The sequence below is a fragment of the Triturus cristatus genome, chromosome 12 (genome assembly GCF_964204655.1).
Source record: "Triturus cristatus chromosome 12, aTriCri1.1, whole genome shotgun sequence".
Lineage (NCBI taxonomy): Eukaryota > Metazoa > Chordata > Amphibia > Caudata > Salamandridae > Triturus > Triturus cristatus.
In genome coordinates, this window is record NC_140595.1 from 86,559,365 (window position 1) to 86,575,558 (window position 16,194).

At 43.9% G+C, this 16,194-nt stretch overlaps 1 protein-coding gene across 1 annotated transcript in view; it reads left to right on the forward strand.

Annotated features, from left to right (window-relative positions):
* Window positions 1-566: 566 nt before the first annotated feature.
* EFNA3 (ephrin A3) overlaps window positions 567-16,194 on the forward strand; it is a 262,691-nt gene continuing 247,063 nt past the window's right edge. Inside the window, exon 1 of the mRNA XM_085639989.1 lies at window positions 567-937. Coding sequence (XP_085496115.1) covers window positions 810-937 — 128 coding nt within the window. The 5' untranslated portion in view covers window positions 567-809. The remainder of the gene's footprint in view (window positions 938-16,194) is intronic.

Consider the following 16,194-nt stretch of genomic DNA (forward strand, 5'->3'; position numbering starts at 1 on the left):
TCTCCGCCCGTCAGTGCAGTGGCATACCAAGGGGGCTATTAAACCTTATGCAAACAAATAAAAGCATGCCCCCTGGAATTCGGTTGGGTACAAAATGGAATCCCTAATTTGGGGGGGGGACGGGGGGGGTGCTCACACCGTGGTCCCCTGACTAAAGGTTACCTATGTCTCTGTTGTGTCAATGAGCCAACGAGGGTGGCACACACAGAGGCACTTGTATCTATCTCTCTTTCTCTCGAGGAGCAGTCTTTTTCCTTCAAAGGCTGTTCCTCCTTAGTTGCGCAGGTGAGTGCGTCCCTCGCCGGCCTCCTCTTCTTTTCAGAATTTGCCTCAGAACCTTTCTCTAACCACAGAAGCCCTGCCCCTGCGCTGCAGTGGCCATATATTCTCCCCTCAGTGGCTCTCGCTGACTGAGCGTCGAGAGCTCTTGGGGCCTGGCTGTCACCTTCCAGGTAAGCCGCGCCCATCGAGGTGGGCGGGAAACTCTGCTCCAATAGGCGCCGAGCGCTGGATGCCGACCTGCTCCCGGCATCCAATAGGAGAGTTGCTGGGCGGCAGCCAATGGAGTGTGCTGGCGGCTCAGAGCAGAGCTGCTCTCGGTGCGTGCGGGCGCGAGGCTGCGGAGGGAGCTGAGCGAGCGGACGGAGGAACCGCGGAGCTGGAGAGTGGGGGACCGGGCACACCGGGATCCAGGGCGCAGGAGCCGGAGAGCGGTATCCGGAGGAGCGGGAGAGCCCCTGGGTGCGCAGGCAGAGGAGAGGGGCAGCGGCGGAGCCGGGCGGTGTAAGCCGCCGCCGCGCAGCTCCCAGATGTCTAGGATGGCCCCCTCTGTGCCGCTGCTTCTGCTGCCGCTCCTGTCCCTGGCAGTGACAGTCACCCAGCTCCCGGGGAGTCAGTGCAACCGGCACAGCGTGCACTGGAACAGCTCCAACTACCAGTGAGTGCCAGCAAGGGGGGCACGGCGAGATGGATGGGGGGGAGATACCTGAAGGATGAGGAACGGGGGGGGGGGGGCTTATGCACTGGACAACCCTGCCACTGACTCTCAGTGTGGGGGGCACTGAAGGATGAGGGCAGTGTGCAGTGGAACAACGCTAATTAGCAGTGCTAGAGTGAGGGCTCTGCAGGGAGGGGGCAGGGGTCACTGAATGATGAGGTGCCTTGGGGGTCTGCACAGAAACAGTTCCAACTCCCATTGTTGCGCATCAGTCAGGGGGCACTGACGGATGGGGCTTCAGTGAGCATTGCAACCGCATCCACTGGCAGTGACGAGCATTGTGAGATCACAAAGGGAAGGGGGCAGCCTGCCCTGGGACAGTACCAGCTACAGGGGAGTGCCAGGGGGCACTGAGTGAGGAACATTCCCTTCCATCAGTGAGTGGCACTGTAAGGGGCCGGAGGGGAGGGGCGTTAGAGCCTGGGAAGGTCAGTGCTCACTGCCTTATAGCCCACTGCCAGTTAGATAAGGATCAGAGATGAACATCACTGCACTGGAACAGCACCAACTAGTGTGGCGACAGTGAGTGGTGTTTATACTCACCGTCCTCCTAGAGGAGCCCTTAACAGGGTACACTTGAACAGCTCTAACAGCCAGACCAGGGGGCTGGTGCAGCTCCACTATCAGTAGATGACCCCCGGAGGAGAGGCAGAGAGCAGCAGCAGAACAGGTAGAAGCCTACTGAAAGGGGGAACGGGGCGATCTGTAGGAGAGAAATAGGCAGGGGCCTGCAGGAGGTGAGGAATGGGAAGGAGCCAGCAGGAGGTGAGGAATGGGCAGGGACCTGCAGGAGGAGAGGAATGGGGAGGGGCCTGCAGGAGGAGAGGAATGGGGAGGGGCCTGCAGGAGGTAAGGAATGCAGTGGGGCCTGCAGGAGGTGAGGAATGGGTAGGGACCAGCAGGAGGTGAGGAATACCTGCAATAGGACGAATCGGGAGAGGTGTATGAGTGGCGGAATTTAGATGTGCATGCGTGGAGGAGTGGAGTAGCGTGCATGAGTAGAGGAGAAAGATGCACCTCTACTCCATTCTTCCACTCGTGCATCTTTCCCCTCTACTCCTGCATGAGTGGAGGAATGGAGTAGAGGTGCATGAGTGGAGGAATGGAGCGGAGAATTGCAGAGCAGTGGAAAAAGGTCTGCAGTAGGTGAGGAATGGGGCAGGACCTGTGGAAGGTGAGGAATGGAGTGAAATCTGCAGGAGGTGAGGACTGGGGTGAGACCTGCAGTTGGTGAGGAGTGGGGAAGGCCTTGCAGGAGGTGGAGAATGTGTAGAGATCTGCAGTAGGAGTGGGGTGAGCTGGGATGGGACCTTCAGAAGAGGAGGCATGGGAAGGACATGCAGGAGGAGAGAGATGGGGGATCTGGGTGCAGAGGAATGGTGTAAACCTGCAGCTGGAGAGGATCAGCAAGGAACCTCCCAGAAAAGATGTCCGTGGGGTGCACGGCCGCTGCATGAGAGGTTTGAAGCAGAATACTCGCAGGCCACGAGCACTGGAAGCAGAGCCTTGCCTCAAAAAAGGATATTTAAGGTTAGGGGTGCCCCTGCATGGAGAGAGGGTGGAGGGGGGGATTCCTGGCAAGAGTTGAGGTGATTGGGGGTGTGAGATCTGTTGTCATTGAAGCGTACAGGTTATGGTCTTCAGTTTCTTTGCAGCAGGTGTTTTACCTGGGCTTACCCCAAAGTTTGAAGACTTGTTGTGGGGTCTGTGCAATGTGGGGGTGCAGCCTTTGAGCCCGTTTTCTCGTATTGTTAGAGGGTACCTGACGACGGCACCCGTATCTGTGGCACATGCCTTGCCCCCTAATACTGGGCACTTTTGCAGTGTATTCCCACAACACTGTATTGACTGTCTCAACATTTGAGAGATGCGGTGTTTTTATATAGTAACACACGTGGAATCCTTTTATGGTGAAGTCTTAGTTGTAATCGAATCTCGCCCTCCTCTGGCAATGCCATTATCGACAACATTGCCAACCAGATGCCTACTTTGATTTGCTAGGAAAAAACAGTTCATCCGGCAGCATTTACCTTTGCAGCAACACAAACTCTCCTGTAGTAGGTGGTACCTACTGAGTTAGTAAAGCTGTGTGTGTATAGTAGAGGAAAGGTTATTTAAGGCATGAGTGTGCAATCACATTTAAATGCAGAGAAGAGGAGATCTAGAGAAGGTGGTGGAGTGTAAGATATGAGGGTGGGTTGGTTGCATATGTTGAGAGAGGGGGGTGGTACCGTAAGCAGAGGATGGTAGGTTTGTTGTAAGTCGGTAGTGGGCAGAAGTAAAGTTTAGAAAGCCAGAGCAGTGGGAGGTGCTTGAACCTGGACCCATTTTTTAAATCTGTTGGTTAGATGATGGAGCTGGACAGGCTGAAAGATGCTGTTTACATTGAAATGTTTAACTGCTCACCGATCACTTCTTCAATCTGGAGCGAACGCGTGATGTCTGTTTCTCAGCCCCCCAAATATCTGGTTAAATCTTCTTATTAAAGAGTGGCAAATAAAGATAGCATGGAGAAGACCGGCTGCATTAGTGGTGTTGATCTGCACTTCACCAGATTGTAACCTTAGCTACAGCATCACCTTGTCTCAAGAACTAGGTGTTTTCAGCCTGGCTTGGGCGATGGATTGTCCCCTCCTCCTCAAGTGTTAGACCTTTGTGCCCAAGCCCTCGTCCCATGTAGTAAATTGTTTCCCTACAGCAGCTTCCCTGCTAGGGTTGGAAGAAGTTGTGTTAATCCATGTCCCTTTTCATGTATTTTTTGAGATGATGTGATGAAAAGTGTGTTTCCAAACCTTACAACTGGGTGGCACACCCCTATAATGGGAGTGGCAAGCTTTATTGATGTGGATGGAATAAAACTGCAAAGAATGTGCTGGACACTATTCATGACCTCAGCAAAGAAGTTTCTTCAAAGGTGATGGAAGTGTCAGTAAAATTGTATTCTGTTCTCCTTTCTTGGACCTTCTCCCTGCCTCCAGCAGTTTTTTTTTCTCATAGGACCCCTACACAAAACATCACACGTTATTGTAAACAAATATCTGGTATTTTTTTTAAAATACCCTCGAAACATTTGTACTTTTTGTCTACCTTACACAGCGAGCTAGAATGCACTTGAACAACAGGAAGAAATGGACATGTCGCTGGATTTGTTTAACGTTTGATTACCAGCTGGCTCATCCCAGCTCTCCGCATCTGCGGGCGCTTCCCGTTTTTTTCCCTTCATTTTTTTGCTGGATGGCTGCGCTCTCGTGTGCAGTGACACTCCACAGACTTTTGAACCAGCGCCGAAAAAGGAACAAAGAGAGATTCGTGCATCTGCCGAGCATACTTCATCCCTGCTCCTGAATATTAAGAGACCCCCCCCCCCCTTGCATAAAGCAAGCCTAGGCAGAATGTTATGATGGATGCCGGCTTTAGGTTCTGGGTGCAGGGAATTACTAATTAAGGCTCACATAAATCAGCAAATTAATTCTGGCATAATTTCATTTTTTAACATAAATTTTTCTTAACGCTCCCTCTAGTGGGTTTGCAGCCGAAGCCCGCTGCTGCGGCGCTTTGCCTTTTCCTATGGAGCTGTCTTTCGGTTCATTAGTTTTAGCTGCGCTTGGGTTGTAAACAAAGTGTACAAAGATCTGTCTATGGGTTGGTGGACCCCAGCAACAGCTTTAAGGGAAATCTTTAACACTAGTGAATCCTGGGAGATCGATTCTGTCACACGTCACTGTGTGTAGTAGGTGCAGAAGGGAGCCCTATCCGGGCTGAGGTGGGGCCAGCACATTCTAGTCTGTCTTGAATATTAATTTTTTACGCTTCTTTTATGTCTCCTGGTGCAGTGTAAGGGATGCACCTTTGATTGCCTAATCATGCCACACATTTCCGCATAAATCCACGCAAGCACCAACCAGCCTGGTTTGGAATCTGTCTGTTCCAGCGCAGGCATGCTTACACAGCTAAATGGATGCTGCCAATGGGCGGCTCTGCCCGTGACTTGGGGGTTAATTCTACCCTTTTAGAATTGCCTGTTTAGTATCTTATTTTCTGTCCTTGTACAGTGAATAAATTATCCCCTGCAGGTGGTGGATTCACTCGAGCTCATATTTCCGGCATTTAGTCGGCTTTGCTTTGTATCTGAGCACTGACATTTCAACAATTTGGATTTTTCTCATCACACAAGCTTTTTCCGACTTTTTTTTTCTTCTGTCTAAGACGCACAATAGATCTTGGCTGCTATTGGGGAGCAAGGTCTGTTAAGAACAAAAGAGACAGTTTGTGGGCTAAATAGACGTCTTTAAATTATACAATCTATTGCACCAATGCACTGGAACACTGGCTTAGTTCAACCTAGAAATCTCGACTAAAAAACATTCATCAATTCTGCGATACGGGAGTACAATGATGGTGGTGACTCCTTCGTTTCTTGTAGGAAGAAGAGGGCAACCGATATGATATGCATTTAAATGGTGTGTATCTTAATTACTAGCTTGTTAAATTGTTGTTGTGCCACATTAACGTTTAAAGTGGTAATTGGGGAAAAAGGGCGTAAAGTTAGCACTGCATAGAAATGACGCAAAACAGTCTGATTGTATATCTGGAAAACATGTCCGAACAACACAGCGACCACAAACTATCCGCACTCGAGCGACTAGGGTGTTTGTAAGTTTGATGTATGTTTTCTGGTGCATGAGATTTGTTTAATTTAGTTTTTGATGTTTGCACACACTACTAAATGCCAACTGTTTAGCAGCAGTTGGCAAACAAGTGCACAAGGACACCCCTTGTACTACACCTGCGAGTTTCAGTTTCTACCGCTTTATATAAGAAGAATTATAGGAAGACATGATCTAGGTTCAGCTCAGGTGAGATGGTTGGTACTGGGCTCAAGTAACAAAATGAATCTTGCACTCGGGTGCCTTTATGAATGGTTTCTTATTATTGCATTCATTTCTGTAATGGTGATTACGCAGGCTCTGGAAGAGAACTCTCTCTCGTGTGAAATGGAGTTTTCAGTTGCGCTTCGGACTCCTTAGACTCCTTGGGTTCAGAGTTTTTACTCCAACTGATGGGTGAAACTGCAGTTTGTTTCGTCATCTGTAATTTTCAGCATTAACTGCACACAATTCCTCCCTCATTCCACGTGTGGAGCAGATTGAGAGTGTGCCTTTTGGGTGTTACATATTTTTGAATGAGCCAGTGGGTAATTTGATCAAATCCTTAAATATATTTGAAGTTATTTTTTTGTTTCAAACAGTGCAATGAGGATCCTATGGGATAAATCGCCCCACCTGCTCGGTCATGACACAGTTTGTTAGAGGTTCTAGAACTTGATCTAAATATCGACTAGGCAGCATGATTTACAACAAAAATTGAAATATTGCTTTTTGGGGAAAGTTGCTTACTTGTGGTTACTACTTTTGGGTGGTGGGGTTATATGAGTAGCTCTCTTTATTAAATCATTGGAAGCGATCACATTTCTGGATCTGCCTTTCTCAGACATTTACAGCAAAAACAAATCGTACCAGTGATTGATCCATCAAAAAAGAGATGGGCCAGCATAGTAGTTGACTGAGTGTGCAACTAAACTCACTGCTACTCGCAGCTCTTCCTACTGCCTGAGTTTTTGTTGCCTGATAATATTAATAAGTTATGTCTGAACATGAATTTATTCAATTCTAAAGACGTATCCTGGTACTAGTTACCTATAGCAACAAAGTGGCGTGGTAGGGAAGGTGGCGGAAGTGCAGGGGGTGACAGAAGTAGAAACATTTTAGTTTTTATGTTGGGTCTTTAAAGCTTTCTGAATACTGGAGAACTCAGAGATCCATCCAGTGGAGATGAGCTGTCGGAGAGTTTTGTAGCTGTGGGCCCAGATTCTGGAATGGTCTGCCATTTCAAAGGTTGGCACCATAAGCAGATTTAGGGAGCCAGGTATCGGGGCGCATACATGGACATGAAACATTAACAAGTCAGAAACAAATATCAGTCCAGATCTGTAGACGGTTTGAACAGAGCAGTTGTCTTTTACGAACCTTTACGTTTGTTGCTTATCGGCATCCAATGGAGTATGTGACCAGCCACAGACACACGGAGGAACCTCTGATCCTATTGGCAAGTCGGCTTCCAAATACTGCTGCTGTAGCAGCTTCCCCACCAGCGTCGCCAAGATTTCCATATAGACAGTATTTTCCCTGTCAAGACCTGAGAGAATAGCTGCACAGTACGACACGTCCCGCGGTTCAGCCTTTATGTAGGCGTACATGTTTTAAAACGGCTTTGTCGCTCTAGACACAAGTGGTGTGTGCACTTACAGTCTAACCATGTAAGATACGCGGACATTGCTTGTTGTGCTGAGCTGGTAGCGAGTGAGCAGCGACTGATGCAGACATCCATCGTGCTTGTGTGAGAGGCTGGAGCAGTCTTCAACTCTACCGAAATGTATTCCTCCCCGTTGTCGCATGCTGCTAATGCTGGCATCGAGAGATTCCAAGATTGAATGGTGAAAGACCTGGATTTAAAATCCGTGTTTACTGAGATTAGGAAAAAGCGAATGAAAATGTCACATTATTGTAAACAATACTTTTTTTTTGTATTGCCAGGGAAGGGATTGACCCTTTGTTTACATTTGTCAGTACGCTTTAATTCTATTGACAACTGTGTTTTATTTATACTAATATATATTACATGATGCGTTTAGGTATTTACTTGTAATAATCTAAAGAATATTGCGCTTTAATTATTATTCGTGATCACCATTTGTTTTGGTGAAAACCACATTTATAAAAAAAATTATAAGTATAAATTTGGGTCATAACCTTACTGAACCATACACGTATAGATGCGCAACATACATAGTATTATGATGTTTGGCTCATTGATGCTCAGAATATATCGAGCTCTAAAATGAACTGGGCGGTTCGTTTGAGGTGATTGTATTGGATAATAATTTCTATGCTAATAATCCACAGCCTGCTATGTTTGTCACCTCCCTCTGGATTATGAATTGGAACAGGTTTCTTGAAGGAATTGTTTTCTCACGCTTTGAAGGGTATATGGAATTGCTCACATAGTAACATGGTAATGCATTAGGTCAGGGATGGGGAAGTGATTACATAGGCCAATGACACATATACTTGTCGATAAATGGGGCGGTACCATTATATTACCTCTCATATAATTTTATGGATCTTTTTATATGCAGGTACGATATAAATGATATTTGTGTGTATCTGTCAGCAGTGCAAATGTATAACACCATGAGTTATTGCTTCGATTACTCCATATAATCGGTGCATTGTTAGGCGCAGCAAAAATTGTGAATCAAAAGAATAGAGGACTAAGTCTCTCTGTCAATATGTACCACGAATGGAAAGGTGCACCCGGGAAAGACTGGTAATACATAAAAATACACAAGAAATCTGTTTTATTCCTTATTTGCTTTAAATCCATATATGTACAAAATCATCCAGTCAACGTGTTTCGTTCACAATATCTCTCAGGAACTTCGTCAGGGCTCATCTGCGCTGAATTCAAACGGTCACGTCTCTTTTGGTATTGGTAAACTCATATGTCAGATCAATGGATGTAGAATTCAAAATGAGTTACATCCTTCTTCTGTCCGCTGTTGTTCTACTTTGTCTTGTGACCTTTGAACTATATGTCAATATGTGCCTTGAAACAAGAAGTCTAAATCTTTTCTGCAAACGACTTCTTGATTCTGTGAACATGTTCAGAGTTGGGATCTACCAGAAAGATCACGTTTTTTGTGTAAGCCTCTTATGCTTTGTTTTTATATTTCCTCTCTAATTTAAAGCTGGTCATCTTCATCCTATTAGCTGCTTTTTGTTTTTATTTAAATCCACAAGTGTTCATTTGTCATGTAGTTTGAAACTAATGCCATTTGCTGCAGAGTTAGAATATTTCAAAAGGAGGACAAAAGGTTGAGAATATTGAGTAAAGATAAGTAGTAGTGAAAATATTTAGAAAAGAAGGCAAATAGTGGTATTTTTGCAAAAGGAGCCAAGTAGTGAGAATATTTATTTTAAAAAGTCAGTAGTGAAAATATTTAGAATGTAAATAGGGACATTATTTAGACTATATGGTGAAGAATGAAAATATGAAAAGGAGGACAAGTAGTGAAAATATCCAGAAAAGGGACTAATAGTTAAAATATTTAGAAAAGAGTGAGTACTGGATTTTTATAAAAGAAGGCAACTAGTGAGAATATTTAGAAAAGAGTCTAAATAGTGACCTTATTTATGCTATAGTGTGAGGTGTAAGGGTATTTGACAAGGAGGGCGAGTAATGAAAGAACCTAGAAAAGAGGTGAATAATGAGAAGACCTAGAAAAGAGTGGAAGTAGTGAGGATATTTAGAAAATAGGGGGTGTAGTGAAGTCATTTAGACTTGAGGAGTGGGAGTATTTCATGCGGAGGGTAGCAGGAGATTTGAAGGAAGTAAGATAGTCAAGGGGTTTAGATATCTTGGCGAGTATTTGGAGAATTTTCATAACAAGGAATTGTGGTGGTGTTGGGAATAGATGACAAGTGGTGAGAGGTATTTTGAAAGGAGAATGAGGTGATGATGATAGCAATGAGGGTACACCAATTTAGAGGGTATTTAAAAATCAAAATTGATCCCAGGGTGAGTTAGAAACAATTGACTCCTTCAAAGCTCATGTTTCTTACAAGAAAGTACACTGAACAAGCCTTGCACAATTGCAGGGAAACCTAGGCAGAGGTCTGTCTCTGACCTACAGAGTCGTTTCTATTTTGGAAATATTTGAGCTTCCTGCGAGCAGACATTTCTTTTCCAGAAGTTTTCAAGAACCACATTAAATACGTTAAAACTAATTAAATACTGTAAATATAGTTAGAATGACTCTGTGACACCAGGAAACTAATGTGATTAGGATGTTTATTGCTAACTTTATTTTGTGCTATTTATGGTTTTGGTTGAAGCATCTTGAGATTACTGGCACTGTTTATACTGTTGGCGCTGCATTGTGTGATCTTGTACCAGTGGTGCTCAGTCAGTATTTATAATGGGTGATTGTACCCCGTTGATCCTTACATATGGACATCACCATTATGTACCTTTGGGAAATTATAGTGTGTCGGGTTATAAAGGTTTATATGTTCTCTCCGATATGCTGATCAGCAGAGACCATGCAATCAAGCAATTTGTCTTTTTCAATTGACATGACATTTGCTTATTTAAGTGGATTTCATTTTGTGTAACTCGGATGTCTTACAACACTCAATTTTTGTTATTGTGGTCTAGACTATTATTGCTAATCTTTGAAGGATTTCCATATCCTTTGAGTTCACTATCCGTTCCTTCGCAAATCCAACACACAACCCTGTTGTGTGGGGTATGATTGTTTGAGTATCTGAACACTATAACCCTTTGCATATGTCCAGGACGTAAAAAGTACTATCTTGTTGTCACCAATCTCCTCCATAAAATGGAAAAATCTCCAGTGATCGATATTCCCTCCTTCTTTCCACACTCCAGTAATCCAATTTATGAATACCTGTGGAACACCAGTTAAGGCATTGAAACTAGTCAGTACCTTTCAGTTTAGTACTCTTGTAATATTCTCCATGTTCTATGTAAAGCCTTCTGCAAATCCACTTGATTCGAAGATTTGCCTAGATCGCAGACAGCAAAGCTCTCCTTTATTCGTTAGGAGAATACTTCAGGACTTGTGCTCTGGTAGAATACGGTTCTGCTTTTAGCAAATAATTCTTTCTATTCCGTCAGAATTCTAATCTGAAAATAGCCAGACAGCCTTTTGTGTGTAGCAGCAGTTAGCTGTTCTTAATAGACTTCTGTGGGCGAAAGCACCTAGACACAGAACGGCCAGCAGCGCGGGTAAGGACAAATTTCCATATTCCCATTTTACACATATAAATATGGCCCTCCGCCCAGGCATTGGTTTAATGCTGGATTTATTTTCTACTAGGTGAGTAATTTTCAAGGCACTTATTTACATTTCATAGGAGCAATTTTGAGCCCTTCCATCTTCATTTCCAGGGTCGCAACCATCTTAAGGCTGATCCGTGTGCCGTGTCCTACATGAGCCTAAAGTTAAGTCCCATCTTCCTGCAGCCCATTTTTGTAGGGTTGTTACAAGTACTAGAGTGACCAGTTGGGCCTGAGAAATTCTGCAGTCGAAGGCCTGATATTTTATTTTTGTTTGTTTCTCATACAGAATTATCATAGAATAATGTATCTTGCAAACCAAGAGCAGACATTTAAGAAACAAATGCGCCAGTTGTAAGCACTGCATGACTGGTTATGCCAGCAGGCGCTGCAGCGGGTAATGGTGTTATTTATTAACTTCACATGGCGGTGTTTGAAACCCAGGCAATTATTGGGTTAATCATTATTGTTTTTTAATGCAATTGTGATCCTTACGACCCTTTTCTCTTTTTTATGTTTGTTCTAGCTGAGAATTTCTTGCCAATGAGTGAGGGATAGCTTACTGCATTTTCATTGTTACCTTGCTGGTTGTGCACAGAATACCTTATACCGGTAGCTTTAGTCGGTCATGTTACTGCTCCTGTTTGTGGTCTTAGTGAAGCTATCACTGTGGCTAGAGCAACCGATCAAGAAAATAGTACTGCCCCCTTGGTGTCAATACCGCCAACAACTTTTTGTAAAATTATTTTCAATACGTAAGCGCAGTTTTTCAGCTGGGTAACCGGATACAACAAATGAATGCATACTGTCATGGCTTCCATAACTACCTACTCATGAAAAACAGTAGCTGTTTAACTGAGCAAGTTGCGTCTTATTCAGTTATGGGATTCTCTAGAGTATTTGTTTGTTGGAGATTGCAAGGAGGCTGCCCCTTGTCTTGCTGGCTTCTCAATCCAGCTGTTTTCCTATGATAGTAGCCCAATGATAACCCGTTTCCCTTGATGACAATTACTTCCTGTACCATTATAGGAAATAATCTTAGTCTAGTGTAATCCAAATCCTTTTTCTGGATTATGTAACCTTCTCCATAACCCTGTAGGAAATGTATCCAAAAGATTACCATTGCAAGACTTTTTAGGCGTCCAGAAGTGCAAATGTTGTGTGTTTGCTTAAATACTGACATTGCCACCGACGGTGTGTTAGAAGTGCTCCACCGGGAGTTGTCATGACATCGATTGAATAATTTCCATGTTTATTTAAGAATTTCCTTATCTTGGTGTCACATATTTTAGCTATCAATATAGATTGATCAGACCAGATTTACAAAGTGGTACGGACCCATGTCGGGGTAGAAGGGGGTTAAAGCGGACAGCTAAAATTAAGCAGGCCAGGCATTTGAACAGTTTAACGTGCCCAGCCTATCCCACTTACTTGATTTTACTGGACAGAAATTCGGCAGTGTGCACTTTATTAACAAGCATTGGCAAGCTTACAGGTCTCACTTCTGGGACTGTTTGGCTTAGCCAGTGGTTTTACCATATTGCACAGCATTCACAATGCTGTGCCAAATGGTTAGAGCTTTTAATGCGGCCGGCCGTGTCATAGGTGTTGTTTTATTTTTTAAAGCAAGTGTGGATAGCAACACTGGGGGTGCTGGTGTGGGATAGAAGCAGCACGCAAGACTAGCGGCAAAAGCAAAACGGGGTGGGTTTTAAAAGCGGGGGGAAGCCATATTGGGTGTTTGGGTTTATGCAACAGAGGGGTCGGTGGGGGGACCAAACAGATGATGGCTAGCAATGTGGAGCTGGCGAGGAGAGAGCACACAGGCGAGAAGGCATTGGGGAGAGAAGCACAGAGGCTCCAGAGAGGAACACATAGCATGGCAGAGGATGGGAGGGATGCAGTTGAGGGAGACCGCATTGAAAACCCATTAAAGTAACGTCTGAAAAAGCGAGCTGTGGATGGGCGTAGTAATGGAGCCATGCTCCTGCGGCTGAACAAACACAAGAATAGGAAAGAAAGCACACACCGCTAACAAATAAGCAGGAAAATGAGTGGCAAATAACCCAACCAATGTTCAGCTGTGGGAGTGCCCTATGGCCACTGAAAAATAAAAATATCTTTGAAGAGACAGCGCATGTGCTCTCTTGGGTGAGACCTAAAAAATGTGTCTTTGACTTGAAACATTGCTAAAGACTTGATCATAGTTGCTTCGTTTTTTGGTTTTGCTGCATGTTTTTGATTGTATGGGAGGTTTTACACTGCAATTGATTTGTTTTCCATTTAGTGTTAACATTAACCACAGTTTATTAATGGGAAATCAAACATGAATTTGCCAGAATGTCAGTTTGATGCAGCTTGGGTTTGTTTCTCTGCTGTCAAAATGATGAACGTGTTGAGGGTGTTCACCTGCCGTTGACCCTCAGACCGTGTTACCAGGGAGCCGGCAGTAACCTCTGAAGCTGACCTGGGCAGGTGAGGAGTGATGCTGCCACTCACCGTCGTCTTTGGGTGCAGCGGATGTGTTGCCTGAAGCTCTACTGATGTTATCGGGGTTTTGGGTGTGCTGCGATTAAAAGGCAACTCCCCATCAGCTATGTCTTACTGATGGGCCTATTGTATCTGCTCTTGGTTTTCTTTCCCTTTGTTGGTGTTGAATTGCTCTGTTTGAAAGGAGGAGGCTCTTGGGTGGTGAGTTTTGGTGGTGGAATGCGGCATTCTGCTCCATCCATGCCCGTCGAGTACTGAATGCCACAGCACTTTTGTGATTGGTGAATGGGCCGTATCTCCAAGACGCCGAACTTAAGTAGCATCCCATGCCGATTGTTTCCTTATTCTCGGTTTGCGTTTTCTTTTTAGATCACTGGACCTTATAACCCGTGTGAGGGTTCATTTTTGAGGTGCATTGTTGGTAATCTCTGCTAAGGCCATTTTGTTGACGTACGTTTGATGGCAGGGACGGGGTAGGAAGCCAGTTTCCTTTTTCTTGGTCCAGTGTCATTCCCTTATGATTTCACACACCTGCATTCTTGCTGAGTAAGGGTTTTTACTCTGTAGACAAGATTATTTCCATGCCACAGCCTGACATATCCTCAGGTCCATAGCTAGATTATGTAACTTGAGTAGCGCCTTCTTTTACTTCGGGGTGCCAGTATTTGCTTTATTAATACCAACCAAAAAGGTGGAATAGACCCCGGGATCGAATGATAGCTCAAATGTATTCCCAGGGCCATCTAAGGCAGGGTAGAGAGTTCTTCAGGAACCTTATACTACAATTACAGCCAGTTCCAGTTTCTCCTGCTGTAGAGTTTGGCTTAACTTCATCACTAGTTAATTATTATTGCTTTTTTGTCCAGCTTTCTCCTTTAAAAAACACAAAACAATTTGTATTTATTTGTTACTTTTTTTGGGACACTGAATGAAGACCAAGTAATTTTCAAATTGCGGTCAGACATGGTTTGTGCAGAGCTGTTATTTCTTAAATGCAGCTGCATTTAAGACCTTAGACTTCTAGTTGGGGTTTTCAGTCCCAGCGACAGCCATTTTGCTTTGCGTGAGTTTGTGCCTTTTTCGTCATCGCTCATTGAATTGCCCATATTGATGGAATATTAGCAGCCATCTCCCTGCTGGGTGATGCCCCTTTTATGGAGGTTGTGTTGGTATTCAGCCCTCTGATGGGACATGTTGGGCATTTGCTGAGCTAACTGTCTCAGGTATCACGTAAAGTGCTATTTTTCCAGACTGTAGCTCTTAAAGTTGTGATATGTTGTGGTGCTTCATTTTTACGCAGCAGAAGTCACGTCCGTGTCGAAACACTCCTTTTTCTCGACTTAAAGTCAAGGATGAAGGGATATTTGACGCATGAGTTAAATCTAACTCTACAACTTCAATCCATCTTCTGCTTTTCTTCCACATGCTCATGTATTTTTTTTTCCTTGCCTATATATCATTTCTGAGGTGAGGCCTTCTACCGATTGCTTTTCCTTGTTGTCAGAATGAAATAGTGTGTTTTTTAGCTCGGATCCAACCTGGGGGAGAGCTTTTCAGGTTTCTCCGTATGTTGTCCTTCCCTCAAAGAGGCGCGCGGGCTCTTATCTTTGTATTCTTGTGAGCTGGCAGACAATTTGCAGACCTTCCTCCATGATTGATTTGCATTGTCCTCTCTCCTACTCCTTATCTGTTCTAACAGGTAGGTTGCTTCCTCCCCAGCTCAAATAAACAATAAGAGACCCCCCCTATCTAAACGCCAGGCCAGATTTATAGCTGGCTACTTGGAAAATATTTAGCAATCCTACATCTTAGTTTTAGTCACATTTTTTTCAGGCTTACCACTTCTAGGTTGCCTGTGTCACCGAATTTCACCCTGGACTCTCCCTTGTTACTTACCGTGAGGTCAAGCTCTCTCATTCCCCCCCCCCCCCCCTCCTCCCCGATTTGTTCTGTCCTACTTACAGAAAAAAAATCTGACCGCAAATACATTGGCTGCTGATTTCATGTTTTTATTACCCATTTCATGTTTTTGTAATCTCTATATTTCTGGCCTCTGACATGAGATAAAACTACATACATTTTTCAGAAATCGAGGAAAAATATTCAGATTTCAAATTGTCACTGGAATTTCAATTGCGATTGTTAGCAGATGATTGAAAGTGCCTATTTTATTAGAAGTGGGTGAAGGGTACCTCTTTAAGCAAATTGGCTTTGCAGATGTCGTTGCCTGTATATTTCAATGTGGGGTGGTGTATTGCTTGTTGGCAATTGCGCCATATATATTACCTGTCTCTTGTTCTGTCCTTATTCAAATGTTTCAGAACTTGATTCTGTCCACGCTTTTCTAGTTTCAGTTATATATTTATGTTCAGTGTTCTGTACAAGTGCCTCTATTTCATGAAGAATTTTTGCATCCACAAAAGCGTCCGAAAAATAGATGTTACAGAAACTAAAGCAGTCCTTTTTCGGTAGCATCCATTTTCAGATGCTTTTATCTACATTATAGTTAAAGCTTCCAGTTTTCCCTTTTTACTGTTTTTTTTTTTTTTTTTTTTTTTTTACACATAAATACAGACAGAAAACAATGTGTTTCCTGTCTATTTATTTTTCAAAGCAGAAAAATACAGAAAATTGTGCTTCATGTGGGTGACTTTCTATGCTGGTTTTCGTGCTTTCTAGAACAACTGAACAGATACACAGAATAGGAAGTTAAAAAAACATGTTCAGATTTCCCTTATGTGTATTATAATACTGATATTTACCTGTGAGCGTAAAGTTTGGCTATA